This window comes from Stegostoma tigrinum, chromosome 4 (assembly GCF_030684315.1).
Source record: "Stegostoma tigrinum isolate sSteTig4 chromosome 4, sSteTig4.hap1, whole genome shotgun sequence".
Classification (NCBI taxonomy): domain Eukaryota; kingdom Metazoa; phylum Chordata; class Chondrichthyes; order Orectolobiformes; family Stegostomatidae; genus Stegostoma; species Stegostoma tigrinum.
In genome coordinates this window covers 80,399,698-80,415,098 of record NC_081357.1, presented here as the reverse complement: position 1 = coordinate 80,415,098, position 15,401 = coordinate 80,399,698, and the positions used below count along the sequence as shown (strand labels likewise).

The window sequence follows — 15,401 nt, the reverse complement described above, 5'->3', positions numbered from 1 at the left end:
TCTATGTTCTATGTTCTATGTATGCGAGGGCTCAGCAAAGAGGCGGAAATACAGGATTGAGGAGTTGAAGGAAGTCCCTGACCTGAAATCAAGTCTCCATCAACCCGATGCAATCCCAGCCCTGCGGGGGGTAACGAGAAGGTCGCTACGCTCCTAGACCTGCAGCTCGTCGGGTCCCACGTGACATACATGAGTTGGCGGATCCGACTCCTCCAGGACCTGGACTGCGGCTCCCACTTGCAGCAAAAAAAGACACGCGGTACCCATTAGCAACTCTTTATGCTGCTGAACGATGATGGGCCCCTTGTCGCAGATCTGGAGAGCATCAGGGCCCAAATTAACGCCTATCTGTTCTCTGTGGATCTTTTCAGTAAGGATGCTCACAAGAGTTCTGTGGGAGGACCTGCTCTAGCTGAGCCCAAAGGACACCTTTTGGAGGAGCTGACCTACGCTCTCACCTGGCTCACGAAGGGCAAGCCCCCAAGTTTGGACAGACTGACTGTGGAGTTCTGGGGGCGCAACTATGCACAGGTCCTGGGGTAAGTGTCTTTCAGCGGCAGAGCTGCCCCTTTCTTGGCACAGGGTAGTCGTTGTGCAGCTCACCATTTAGGCGAACATTCCCTCAAAATCCTTTCCTGTCACACACTTTCACAAATAGAATTTAATTGAATATTCACGTCTTAAGTTGTATATTTCCTATTATCTAGTATTAGCAAACATTGTTATTATTTTAGTGATGAAAAGCAAATAAAACATCATTTTTGGAATATGTACTCTTTTAAAAAGTTAGGCATAGAGATGAACATGATTGTAGTCATGCCTTCATGAACATGCAATAAAGTGCTTATGTCTTGAATATTAACAAAGTAAGGTGCTGACATCTTTGTGTTTGATGTATTTACAGTGCCGGTTATAAAGTGTTTGTTTTGCTTTCTGGTCAGTTCAGAAAATGCCAGACTTTTAGGTGAGAAAAATCAAGCTCAGAAATAGCTGATGAAGGGTCTAGGCCTGAAACGTCAGCTTTTGTGCTCCTGAGATGCTGCTTGGCCTGCTGTGTTCATCCAGCCTCACATTTTGTTGTCTCAGAAATAGGTTTTACTTTCTCTCCACGTTAGGTTCAGTTTAGAAGAAATCAGTCATGACAGCAGTAGTGTTTTGTAGTTTGTGAACTTTTCAAGCCAGGTGAGTTTAGGATAGAAATCTTCAGGTTGTTAAACTTGGCAAGTTTAACCATTAGAATTGTCAATTGTTCATGCCATCAGACTTGAATAGGAACTGTAAAGGTTGTTTCTGCAGTTCAGAGTAACTGTTAATCAGAAGTTTAAAGAGTGGTATAGGAGCAAACTTCCTTGGGACTTGAGTCCAGTTGACTAACATTAACTAAGACAAAAATAAGTTTAATCAAACAAGGTTTCTTTCTGGCATTTAACCTGTACATTATACCATCACCTAGGGTCAATGAATTCCTCCTATTTTTTACATTCAGAAAAACTTTTATAAATGAGGGAAGAGGTCCAGCACAAATCCAATCTAATTCTTCTCCAAATGTTTGCCTTCTGCAACCCCTTTAAGCTCCTCTTAAATTTTGACATAATGACTAACGCAGAAACTAACTGTAGTTAGTACATTCCACAACCTCAAATTCACAACGTAAAAGTTTATTCTCCCCCACTTTCATAACTGTTCCTTCATTCTAAACTGTCTTTTGCTACTTCCTGCTATCAGAGATTTCTTGTTAAAGTTGTAACTGTGCTTCAAATTTCCCCCCAGCCTCCATAACCTGGAATGGATAGAATATGGATCTCTCAACTTTGAATTCTAACCTTGCTCAGTAGTTTAAATTAATAACCAAAAGCCCTGTAGAGTTTGATTTTGCCTTAGCAGTTCTCCAATACTTTTGCAATTTGTAACACTATTACACTTTTCATCGAATGCCCATAAGACACAGGCCTACTACTCTGCCATTCAATGAAATCATGACCAATCTGATAATCTTCAACTCCTCTTTCCTTCCATTTCCCATAACCCTGAACTCTATTACTGATGAAAAATCTGTTTCAGCTAGAATCTTCTGAACACCCTATCGGTCATGTTTAATCTGCTCCTTTCTTTTAATGTTGCACCTAACTTCTCGAATTGCCTCTGCAAAATTTCAACTTACACTTGCCAATTTCAGTATGAACCAACAGCATCTGCTTAGTTTCTTTCCTTTTTTAAAAGTTTTTTTGCATCTAATTGTGTCCCTTACCCTGTCCCCTGGAAGGCAGTATGCTTTTTTGTTTGAGTACTTGGTGACTGCTACTAGAGACCATCTTCCTTTGTATATAAGCCTTTAAAATTTCTTGTACTGCATCAATAGCGCTGTTCCTCCCTCCAAACATTGTTTGTTCACATTTTTTCACTAAATTATCTGTAGTCACGGTCTTATGAAAATTCATTTCCGGAGACTGGCCTTGCAGTATGTTACATCAATTGGTCCTCCTATTTGTCATTCAAGCAATAGAACTCCAAGGCTTCATGGATATGTGTTTCATCTGAACATGCAAGTTAAAGATATGCCATATTAAGAATGATCTGATGGCAAATCAGTCTCTATGCTGTAACAGAAACAGCATCTCAGCCTACATCTGAGTGTCCCATTTTAATGCTCTGCAATTCCTTGACTTGGATTATATTTAATTCCCATGGTTAAGTAGTTCTTGAAAGAAACTGGAATATATTTTTCCTACCTTCCTAAAAAATCAAGTCCTGATATCATTTAACAACTAATATTTTAATTAATGATAGATGACGAATGTTGACAATGTTGCTAGTACTACCCATTTCCCATGAAAGAATGATAAAGAAACAAAAATAATCTCAATTTGGCAATTTGGGAGCGTCAGGATGAAGAAACAAATGTAGGAAGTGATTGTACAATCCATCAATATGCATTTTATAGCCTGTAATAATCTGTATTGTTCCTCTGGGGGGAAAAAAAGTTAAACCATGATACACACCAGACAACATCTTGCGAATCCATATTTATTGTCGTCATTCATGAGAAAGTTGTACAAAATATATTCTGATCACATTAAATCTGAACATAGCTCAGTCTAGATTCAAGTTGTAACATCGCTCAGTTCCCAATAAATGAAAATCATTATCCCTTTATATAATGAAGCTGAAAAAAAGACCCAAGCCCTTTGATTACTAACTAACTTGGTTTCCATGAGTGGAGATTTCTCATCATGACACTGAAGCAAAATAAATCCCCCTTAGACCCTTCAGATTAGATTCCCTACAGTTTGGAAACAGGCCCTTCAGCCCAACCAGTCCACACCGCCCCTTGAAGCAGCCCACCCAGACCCATCCCCCGAAAACCATACACCCCTGAACACTACAGGCAATTTAGCATGGCCAGTCCACTTAACCTGCACATCTTTGGACTGTCGGAGGAAACTGGAGTACCCGGAGGAAACCCACGCAGATACGAGGAGAATGTGCAAACTCCACACAGACAGTCGCCCAAGGCAGGAATCGAACCTGGGTCCCTGGCGCTGTGAGGCTGTAGTGCTAACCACTGAGCCACCGTGCCGCCCCAATAATGGAGATGTATGTGTAGACAACAAGACAGCAGCCTTTATCTACATTCAGTGATTTGATTTAGTTTATTATTTTCTCTTCAAAAGCATGAAGATTTTTAAAGTGAACAACAGAAACCATAACCCAAGAATTTAACCTTTACCAGAGTAACTTTCCCATCATTTGAGGTGTTATGTTGGATACAGTCAGCAAAATTATAAATGATATACTGCCTGTATATAAATTTAGTTACTACTGTTCTTTGCCAAATAGCAATCTTCCTAAATAGCTTCATCTCTTAGCTTACAAGCTGATTTAACCACAAATGACTATGTGCAACAAGTGACACAATTCCCAAAGAGTCAAGTAATCCAGAAAACTACTTTAAAAAAAACTGCCAGAAACACATTTAAAATGGTTCAGATAAAAGAAGCTAATTTTATGAACAGCTTGACTTCCCAAAAATACAACTATTTGGCAAAATTTGAAGTACAGTACACAATATATAATTTCATGAACAGCACAAAATGGCACATGCTCTTATACACTTGGAATTCAAGAAACAAACCCTACAGCAGACTAACTTGCATTTCATTACATTTGTGATTCAAAGCAGCAACTAAATTTCTTTGTGTAAATTTTGAAATCAAGTTTCAAAACTACTTGCACAATGTTTTTGTATGTATGCATATTTACTGTTGAGGAACAACAATTCCAATAAATCATAGATTAAAGTTTTTTTTTTAAACATCACTTTAAAATGAGGTTCGGTTGTAAATCATGGAGTATGTCCAATCATTAGTACAAGACATTACAGGGATATTATTGAGCAAACAGTATTTAGTGCAATTCCAGAAATGCTGTGCCAAAATTGTTGTACCTAAGAAAATAGTCCTAAATGCTTTAGAAAGGAACAAAGTAATTTATTATTGCCCGTAATTTAGTAAATACTGCTAGTAATGCTTACGTATTTATTCAATTGTGGATGATGCCTGAGAAGACTAGACAGTGATTACATTATACCAGCTTTTTTCACATTTCAGATATTACTAACACTGAAGACATGAAGACTGGTAAAGTTACATAATACCTCAAAATTAATTGATAGCACTATTGCACATCATCTGACTTTTAACCCCAAAGGCAGTAAGTTGTGAACTCATGATTTGTTTTATTTTTTGCCATGTTTGATATATATAGGAAAATTATTTTTTGATATTGCCTCATTCTAGGGTACAGCTATACCTGCAGAATAGTTCTGATCAAGCAGCCTGGCTTCAAATACCATTTGTAACAACTAAACAAACTCTATGCCTACATGCTTCTTCATGTACAGAGATAAGTTCCAGATGCTAAATTTTTAATATCAAGCATGCAGACCCCTGAATATTACTTCTATTCCACTGGATTATACTCTATTTGATATTAAGCCCAAGCATGAATGCTTTTTCACGTGATCCAGTTTTACTGCTACCCAGATTGGAGACAGATTCCAGCTCTGAAGTTATAATGCCCGGCTTTTCCATTGGCAAAAAAATTTGTGCTTGGTGATCAACAGCTGCAGTATACATTTTACAATATTTCTATACCCCAACACAGCACTGCATTGGCATGGTTTAGTACAAAGTATATCCTGATCTATTAATCATAGATACAGTGAAAATATATTACTGCTGTTCAAATTGCCAATCATCATTTTGATTAAACGGCAGCGTAAGAGGGTGATCTAACATTTACTGCTACAGATAACTTGTGTGACTTTGCCATCATCTCCCATGAATGATGAGGATATTTTTGATAAGTAAACAGATTTTTTTTTCCTCCTTAAGGGTACATGTCCTGATCACTGCACATCCTCAATTAAAAATCCAACAGTTTTTCCTGTTACAATTATTCTGGCAGATCAGTTACTAATCATTTCCACTAGCATGCACAAACAGAAAAAAATTCCTTAAAGACAGAATTTTCTTTAGAGGAATAAGTGAAACCCAAGAAGCTAACTTATACTGCCACAAAGTTTTTTTTTAAACATCACTTTAAAATGAGGTTTGGTTGTAAATGTGCAATTTCCAAGAAAAATACAATTTGGACTTCTAGTGGATGAATCAATAAGTGTATAGCTGAGAACCAGATCCTGTAAATGTGTAAAGAAAAAAAATCCATGTACACCTGTGACTATGCAGTAGAAACAGATTTCCAAATTCAATTTTATCAGCTAAATCTTGATAGTAGATTTTCTTTTCAGAAAACTTTCAAACAAATGTGGATGCAGAATTCATGCATCGATATTGAACTCTGCGTGTATATTCAGGAAAGATGAATTAACATTACTGAAGGTTAAAGAAGTTAAGGTAATCAGTGTCTCAATAACTTTTCTTACTTTCCAGCCCAAATGCGCTGTTTTCTTTCTAATATTATTTCTTTTTTCTTTATTCATTAAACAGGATGAAGATGTCGCTGGTCAAGCAGCATTTATTGTCCTTCCCTAATTGCCCAGAGGGCAGTTCAGAGTCAACCACATTGCTGTGGGTCTGAAGTCACAGGTGAGGATGGCAGTTTCCTTCCCTAAAGGACATTATTGAACCAGGTGGGTTTTTCCAACAATCGATAATGGACTCACTGTCATCATTAGATTCCTAATTCCAGATATTTTATTGAATTCAAATTCTACTATCTACTGTGGCAGGAATCAAACCCGGGTGCCCAGAATGTTATCTGGATCTCTGGATTAACAGTACAGTGATAATACCAGTAGACTATTGCCTCCCCTTCAGTATTATATAAATGCTCCACTGATTGAAGTTTTGGTTTATATGGATTAAAAATATATAATCACATTATTCAACAACATTAACCTCAATTACATTTTATCACTTAGGTGATACAACACGCAAAGTAGATCGGGCTCCTTATAGTTCATGACAACGTTGCAACAGAAATGTTGACTGCAAAAGAATGTGTAAAACACAGGAGGGGGAAAAAATCTACTTATAAAAATGATGTACTGCTTCCTTATTTGAATTCTTTGTATGAAAAATAAATTATAGGCCAGGAACAATCCATGAGTGTGTATAAAATCTTCTCAGACTTAAATTTAAAGCAGTCAAAAATTCACTTAGATTTGGTTGAATATTCTGACCATGTTACTCAGCTGTGCTGGAAGAATTTTCATAACTCTAACCCTACCTTCAAAAAGAAACTACGCTTTTTAAAATGGGTACAGTAGGATTAGAAAACTAGACCCTCATTACCAAATTAACTTTGCATCTTAAACTTGAAACAGCAATAATTCTAAAATGTTAGAAGTAGATTTTATCCACAACTAATATAACACGTCACAGCATAGAACAATTGATACCTGTTCAAATGCACTACAATTGGACAAATATTAATCCTGAAATTGCTAAGAAAGCTGCTGTAAACACTGCATGACATACAAATTAGGCTACATGGGTATCAACATTAACTTTTTTTGTGGATCATAGAAATTCAAAGTGTTTATTTACAAAATGACAGTTTTAAGCTTCAGATGATGAAACAGGATAACCAATATTGGGCAAAAAGTGTTGTATACATTGTTCATCTACAGTAAAGATAATCACGTGAAAAGCACACACTTTGGAAAAAAGTAATTTACACAAATTTGCAAGATGACAATGTTAAAAGAATTAATTCTATTTTCATACAGTATTATACATTGATGCAACTCTCCAATATTGATCCCCAAGCAATGCTAAGTAAACACTCATGCAGACAAACTGTCTTTAGTTAGTGAATGTTCATTTACTTAACAGGACAGGTTTTCCCCAAAATTCTAATTATATGCTAATTTAAACATTCAGAGGATTGGCAGTCTAATGTGCCTCTTGGAATACGACCCATTTTCTGGATTGCATCCGAAATGAGCAAAATGCAAATCTATTAAAAATTTTCATCTGATGTTCACATTTACATATGGCATAGTATTTTTTGAAACCTGAATTAATCAGTGAGGTCAAGAAATTTCAAATTAGTACTAAAAGTATTTTGCTATATTACACTGCACCTTGGAAGATCTTTCCATCAGAGTCATTCTCTGTCTTTAAAAAATAGTGTATCTCAGAACAAATTCCATCACTAAGGTTTGTTAGCTGTAAACATATAATTTAGAAAATATACAAGTATGGTAACTTTATGCACAGTAGTAAAATTACTATTTTAAAAGTTCAGTATAATAAATTTAGCATACAGGTTCCAGTATTTACAATTACATAGACAAATAAAAAGTGGCTAATTCTGCTGCATGAATCAATTAAATTTCCATGTCACGATTTGTGGGGGGGGCAAAAGTATTTGGCATACACAATGACTATTTTGAGACAGAACAAAAACTTGTTTTGCGAGTGTCAACTTTTAAAGCTTTTAACTATATGGTCGTTTACCCACAGTCTACTAGCAAGAAAAGAGTTAGTTACTTCTGAATTGAAAGTATTTTCAAAAACTGCAAATGATCAGTGGCACATCGCAGCAACCCAATTCAGTTTTTGGTCTACTTTTTAAATTTCACTATTAATTCCAATGCCATATTATTTTCAATGACTACTGTAAAAAAAAATTCAAAAATGCAGAAAAAATTTGCAGTTGCAATCGTAACATATGACATTTGCAGAATTCACCCATGTAACAAAAGTAATCAGTAATCATGCATGGCTACCAGCTCAAAAGAAAATTATATTCAATTTAATGGGTCACTAAAACAAAGTTTCTCTCACTCGGATGTTACCAGAGCATAGAGAAATCCATTTTCACCATTTGCTAAAGGATACAAGAAAGACACCCTTAACATAAAAATTAATTAGCCCTGTATTTGTAAAGTTAAGTTACATGAAACTTATTAAACTTGTTGCAGGCTAGTAATTAATAGCCATTAAATATTACTCTGTGGGTATTTTCAGTTCTGTGAAAGATTCAATGTTAATGGGTGCGTACAGCAAGTTGACATGATGTGCTTAGTGTGCAGATGGAGAAATTAACTTTTTCTTGCTTTTTGTATTTTAATGTGCTTCTCACTTTCAACCTACACTGCTGGTTCACAGTAATTCAGAAAGGAGATCTGAAAGTGCTAATCTATTCCTGTTGGCACACAGCCTTTCCATTGCCAAGTCCACGTGGCACAAGTGGAACTAAGGAAACCTCTGGCCTTGGGCTAAAGCTTCAGAGAATATGATGGCTATTTGGCCCCCAGAATGCAGCATGCAAGTCCAGTGTGTGGACATGCCTTGCATTTATGACCCAAACACCCAGCTATGGACAAATAGCTCCAAGGTTTGTGCATACCTTGGGAGAGATAAAGGCTAAGACAGTAAACCCTGAGAAAAAAGTCTGGAGTGGGGCCAAAAGGTGGATCGTTGCCTAACTCTTATCTTTCTGGCAATTCCTGAAAATGTGTGTAATGTAATCTCTGAATTCCTTTGGTCCCAACCAAGGAAGTCAGGGGAGATCCTGACATTTGAGTTGCCTGGACCTCCTTAAAATTTGCTCAGGCTTGTACCCTGAAGAGGTCACTCCAGTTTCAGTAACATGAATTGACCATCAAGATCCCAAACCATTGTCACACAAGGCAAATGCCCGACAGAGTGATAAATCCAATGTCAGGAGATCAAAAATTGATCTCCATATTCAATGGTAAAATTTACTTTGAAAAAGACATGGGAGAGAAATGAGAATGCAATATTACATTGGTCTGAACAAATAAATGATTATTCAAAACTTCCAATAAATTAAAATTCCAATAATACATAGCAGCACTAGGTACACAACTAAATGTACTGCAGATTTAAATATCGCTTATCTTCTATGGCTAAGAGATTTAAATTTTTGGCCACCTTTTGTTTTAAAGCAATGAAGTGAATCGTGTAACTGCAACTTAGCTTGTCATAATATATTCCACATACAGTCCTGATAACTAAATCCACCGAGTCAAAAGTATATAACCTTATTTAGCACAAATATCAATCAGGAATCAAAAGTGCACAGTTGTACAGAGTACATTCTTATTAGGTCAAAGCCATTTTGAGAAGAAAAATTTTATCAAATAACTTTCAGCGAATGCATAGAGGTTCATCACCTGATGATGGAACACTTTTAATATAAATTCATTTTAATAGGTTGCAACATTCAAATAAAAAGCATCTAGCTGATCAAATCAAAAAAGGTGCTGCACATCGCTAACCTGTTCTATACCTACACATTTTACTTCCTCTATACAATGAAAGAACTTCTTTCTAATCCATTAAAACTGAAATGTTCAAGACACCTACTATTCCCAGACGAAATCTGCTTTGGTTACATTTTGCACACACTTCAGAAGAGGGCTGGTTTTGGTGGTAAACATAACAGGAATGGACTTTTCCCAAAAACATGTACAATATGTATGTACAACATTCTTTTTTCAATTAGCAGTGTTTTATCAGTAGCTAGTGTAGTCATTTGAAAGCCTAAATCAGTGCAATTTGAAACTACTTACCATTTTTATTCACTTACAAACTCAGACATCTATTTCAATGGAATGAAGATTGAAGTAGTAAAGATTTCAGTCCGATAAGACTTATTACATTGTTTATACTTGTTTTTTAAAAAGTCTGCAGAAATTAAAAAAAAAGCTGTCACCTTTTTGTTTAAAATAGATTATATCCCATAAGAATGTTTCAGTTGTTCTGTAGTTGGAAATAACACAAATGTAGATTGTACTACATTACATTACATTACAAATTTACAAGTGTGTTGGCTGTGTCAGGATCCTTCAGAAAAATATGAACTATACATTATGTACATATTTTGTTAAAATTAATTTTCAAAATCCTGCTCAAACATGTATGTTTAAAATGAATTTTCAGATCCTGTGTTTTCATGTATCCCTTCTGTAGGAAGACATTTGGCTTGAAGACTAAGTTGGTTCACATTTTGGTCATTCTGGCTGCGGCTGAATTATGATTGGGATATTTACACCTAAAAAGGAAAACAAAAAAAGGTAAAACAGTATATGCCCAGCATAAAATGCAAAAGTAGACGCAATGACTTAAATTATCGGACAGGACTACTGAATTGGATTCATGAAAATAAATATTCCAAAGTCAGAACTTTGTATTTTGTGCAAACAGCTAAGTTTCCAGATATCTAACATTTCATTCGTCATACAAGGAAACAATTAGCAGAAAGCCAGCATTATGGCAGGAATTCAGAGCCACAGAGTCGTTCGGCATGGGAACAGAGCCTTCGGTCCAAACAGTCCCATATTAAATAATTCCCAAATGTCTGCTCCTGGCCCATAACCCTCCAAACCTTTCCTATTAACGTACTTATCTAAATCTCTTTTAAATGTTATAATTGTACCCACATACACCACTTCTCCAGAAAGTTCATTCCACATGCAAACCACCCCGTGTAAAGGCTTTGTGAGGGGTAGGTCATGCCTTACAAACCTTATCGAGTTTTTTGAGGATGTGACTAGTAAGGTTGATGAGGGTCGAGCTGTGGATGTGGTGTATATGGACTTCAGTAAGGCATTTGATAAGGTTCCCCATGGAAGGCTCATTCAGAAGGTCAGGAGGAATGGGATACAGGGGAACTTAGCTGCTTGGATACAGAATTGGCTGGCCAACAGAAGACAGCGTGTGGTAGTAGAAGGAAAATATTCTGCCTGGAAGTCAGTGGTGAGTGGGGTTCCACAGGGCTCTGTCCTTGGGCCTCTACTGTTTGTAATTTTTATTAATGACTTGGACGAGGGAATTGAAGGATGGGTCAGCAAGTTTGCAGACGACACAAAGGTCGGAGGTGTCGTTGACAGTGTAGAGGGCTGTTGTAGGCTGCAGCGGGACATTGACAGGATGCAGAGATGGGCTGAGAGGTGGCAGATGGAGTTCAACCTGGATAAATGCGAGGTGATGCATTTTGGAAGGTCGAATTTGAAAGCTGAGTACAGGATTAAGGATAGGATTCTTGGCAGCGTGGAGGAACAGAGGGATCTTGGTGTGCAGATACATAGATCCCTTAAAATGGCCACCCAAGTGGACAGGGTTGTTAAGAAAGCATATGGTGTTTTGGCTTTCATTAACAGGGGGATTGAGTTTAAGAGTCGTGAGATCTTGCTGCAGCTCTATAAAACTTTGGTTAGACCGCACTTGGAATACTGCGTCCAGTTCTGGGCGCCCTATTATAGGAAAGATGTGGATGCTTTGGAGAGGGTTCAGAGGAGGTTTACCAGGATGCTGCCTGGACTGGAGGGCTTATCTTATGAAGAGAGGTTGACTGAGCTCGGTCTCTTTTCATTGGAGAAAAGGAGGAGGAGAGGGGACCTAATTGAGGTATACAAGATAATGAGAGGCATAGATAGAGTCGATAGCCAGAGACTATTTCCCAGGGCAGAAATGGCTAGCACGAGGGGTCATAGTTTTAAGCTGGTTGGTGGAAAGTATAGAGGGGATGTCAGAGGCAGGTTCTTTACGCAGAGAGTTGTGAGAGCATGGAATGCGTTGCCAGCAGCAGTTGTGGAAGCAAGGTCATTGGGGTCATTTAAGAGACTGCTGGACATGCATATGGTCACAGAAATTTGAGGGTGCATCCATGAGGATCAATGGTCGGCACAACATTGTGGGCTGAAGGGCCTGTTCTGTGCTGTACTGTTCTATGTTCTATTTGCCTTGTGTCTTTTTTAAATCTCTCTTATCTCATCTTAAAAATGTGCCTCCTAGTTTTGAAATACCCCATCCTTGGGAAAAGGCAACTACCATTAACTCATATATACCCCTGATTATTTTATAAACTTTTATAGGTCTCCTCTCAACTGCCTATGCTGCAGTGAAAAATGTTACAACCCATCTAACCTTTCTTTATAATTCAAACCTTCTGTATCTGGCAACATCCTGATAAATTTATTCTGAACCGTCTCCAGCTTAATAATATCCTTCCTGTGACTGGGCGACCAGAACTGGATACAATACTCCAGAAGAGGTCACACATCACCAGGTTATTGTCCAACAGGTTTATTTGAAATCACAAGCTTTCAGAACACAACCCCTTCGTCAGGTGAAGTCCCAACTCTTATGCTCAAAAGGAAGGAGCATGAAGACAAGCTTGCCAAATGCCTTTAACCACCCTGTCTACATGTTACACAAACTTCAAAAGAATTATGTACCTGAACCCCCTAGGTCCCTCTGTTCTACAACACTACCCAAGGCTCAACCATTAATTGTATAAGCTCTACCTTTGTTTGTCGTACCAAAATGCAGTACCTCACATTTATTACTGTAACTGATCAAACACCTCACCTACTCCTCTTCAAATTATGGCAAATTAATTAAATATAACAACAGGTACATAATCGGTTGGAATTAAATTTTTTTTGAAACAGTTGGGGGGGCTGGGAGAACAGAATAAAGTTCACTTAAAAATTGTTTTCTTTTTTCCCTATATAGCCTAAATTGTAGCACATACCTCTTATTTTGAAAAGCAGTAACTGTTACGTTGACAAAGTGAGACATAATGGGAAGTGAAAGAAACAAAACTACAGGAGGTTCTGCTATAGCACGATAGTTGCGTTTCAGTACAACATCACGTTATAGACAAATCATGGTATATAAATAACGGGGCCTATGGGAAAAGCAGGGTTATGGGCAGAGCATCAAAAAGTATCACACAAAAAATTCTTCCTCACTTCTCTCCTGTAAGTATTGGCTCCAGTCATCAGGATTAGCTTCACCCAATCTTAAGCACTGGCATCATTCAGTTGCAAGTAACATTATTAGTTCAATAGAAGTGAAACAATCAATAAAGCGCCAGAGTTCAGCTTACAGTTAAAAGCATCACAGTTTGAAGAAGCAGGCAGTAATGAGGAGATTTACAGATTCTTCATCACCATAGCTGGAGATTTTCTTTCCACAGACCAACAACACATTGAAGTTTGAGTGCAAATGTACAATGACATTCATCATCGCTCAGTCACGATCATGAATAGCAAGCCCTCAGCCACATTCTGCTACCACCAGCAGCAATCACCTATTAGCAGTAAGTCTGAACTACCAAAGATAGCATCCTTTTGACAGCAAAATAAAACCTATTGTCACCAACAGCATCCATTCTCTGACAGGAACACAAGGACACCAGCAGTATCCAGCATTTTCTAGAATAATATCACTCAGTGCTCAACACCATCACAACTCAGCAGCAAAAACCAGTCACTGAGGATAATTATCTAATCTCCAGCAGCATCACCTAAGTCATTGGAGAAAACTCCAATCACCAACTTTACAACACCAGCAACGGCAAAGGCCAATTAGGAACAATATCAAGCCACTTGGCAACATCAATGCCCAGACAGCAACAACTGAATGCATTCATGGGTAAGGCCATTTACCTGTCAGTAACATCAACAACATTTAGTCACTGGCAATCAACATCACCCGCTCACTGGAAGCATCTTCCAGTCACCAGCGAAACTACCAAATGTGCAGTTACATGATGTTATCACTAACAACATAAGCTGTCACCATCCCTCATTGACTGGACATTGTCAACCATTTATTTCCTCAAGCTGCTTTCTCGTGATGATTCTTTGAGAAACCAATTGCCTAGTTTAGACTGAGGCTTAATTCTATTATTTTTATCGATCTGATTGGTATTCCAATAGATTGTGAATTTGAAAGGTTGAAATTTGTCACATGACAAACAATAATCCAAATGATCTTGATGTCACTTTTCAAAATAATACAATAAGTACGTTAGTTCTTATGTTGTCACACATTGGTGTTTCCACATTATTGTTGTGGCTCTCTAATACTAAAACAAACATTGTCAGGACAGCATTATAGCCAACACAAAGTCCACATTGTACAAATACCGTTCCCCTTTTCGTCAATAGTCTTATAGCCAATTCCTGTTGCTGGTACATGCATTATAGGAGAACCCCTCTGTAATTTCAAATATTGGGTAAAACTGAGAAGGTCAGGAAAGCTTCAGGAATAAATCCAAAACTGCACATTTTTAACCTGTGATTATGAGCCCATTGGCACACAAATAGCTCAAAGAAAAAAAGCTGGATTTGAATGGAACATGTTTGAAATAACATCTAAATAAGCTTAATTTGCAATTGAAAATAAGTTAATTGAAGTATCGATGCACTAAGAATTTGATACCCAAAAGGAATGTCATGCACAGCCCTAATTATTTGTACTTCCATTAAGCACCCAACAGCAGGTCAATAGAAAACAAACAAATTGCAGGCTTTAAAAGCATAGACAGGACAATTTTAACCTGACCCTCATTAAGCTGCAGTGTCTACATGTAAGAATGGGATGAAGATTTTGATGTCATAAGACTGTTAACATGGCATATTTTAGCAAATAATCGTTATGATTTTAAAAGTCATTGGTATGGTGAGACTGCAATCAGGAAGCTGATGGAGCCTTTTATTCAAACAAGGATGTATTATAATCATTGCTGCAATTGTTTAGTTTATAAGCTCATGGGCATTAGTAATGACAGGGTGGCAAAATCCCTCAAATTCTCTTACCAGCATTTGCACCTGCTGTTTCTCATCAGTGGTTTCGTTGGCTGAACCAGGTGCTGGTTGGGTGATAATAACTGCTTCTCCTCATGAAAAACAAGAAAATTCTCAGAAAAACATTCTTGTGTCTCTTAGTTATTTAATACATTAAAATATTTTAATGATAAATCAGCTTTGCATCCAATGACTACCCTGTAAATACTTCATACAAAACCCTATACTATAACTGATGAATCGTAAGACGACACACTGCCTAAGGGGAAAATTGTTCAACGTACTCTAGCGTAGTGTGCGGGCT

General features: G+C 37.4%; 1 protein-coding gene across 3 annotated transcripts in view; it reads right to left on the bottom strand.

Annotated features, from left to right (window-relative positions):
* Nucleotides 1–3,035: 3,035 nt before the first annotated feature.
* The window catches only part of dnajc5ga (DnaJ (Hsp40) homolog, subfamily C, member 5 gamma a), a 45,453-nt gene continuing 33,087 nt past the window's right edge, over nt 3,036–15,401 (bottom strand). Inside the window, exons 5-6 of one of the 3 annotated variants that reach the window (XM_048531105.2) lie at nt 15,110–15,186; nt 3,036–10,551 (exon numbers count right to left, since the gene is read on the bottom strand). In XM_048531105.2, coding sequence (XP_048387062.1) covers nt 10,546–10,551; nt 15,110–15,186 — 83 coding nt within the window. In that variant the 3' untranslated portion in view covers nt 3,036–10,545. Of the gene's footprint in view, nt 10,552–15,109; nt 15,190–15,401 lie in introns of all 3 variants that reach the window. The other 2 variants (XM_048531104.2, XM_048531107.2) reach the window with 2 other exon arrangements.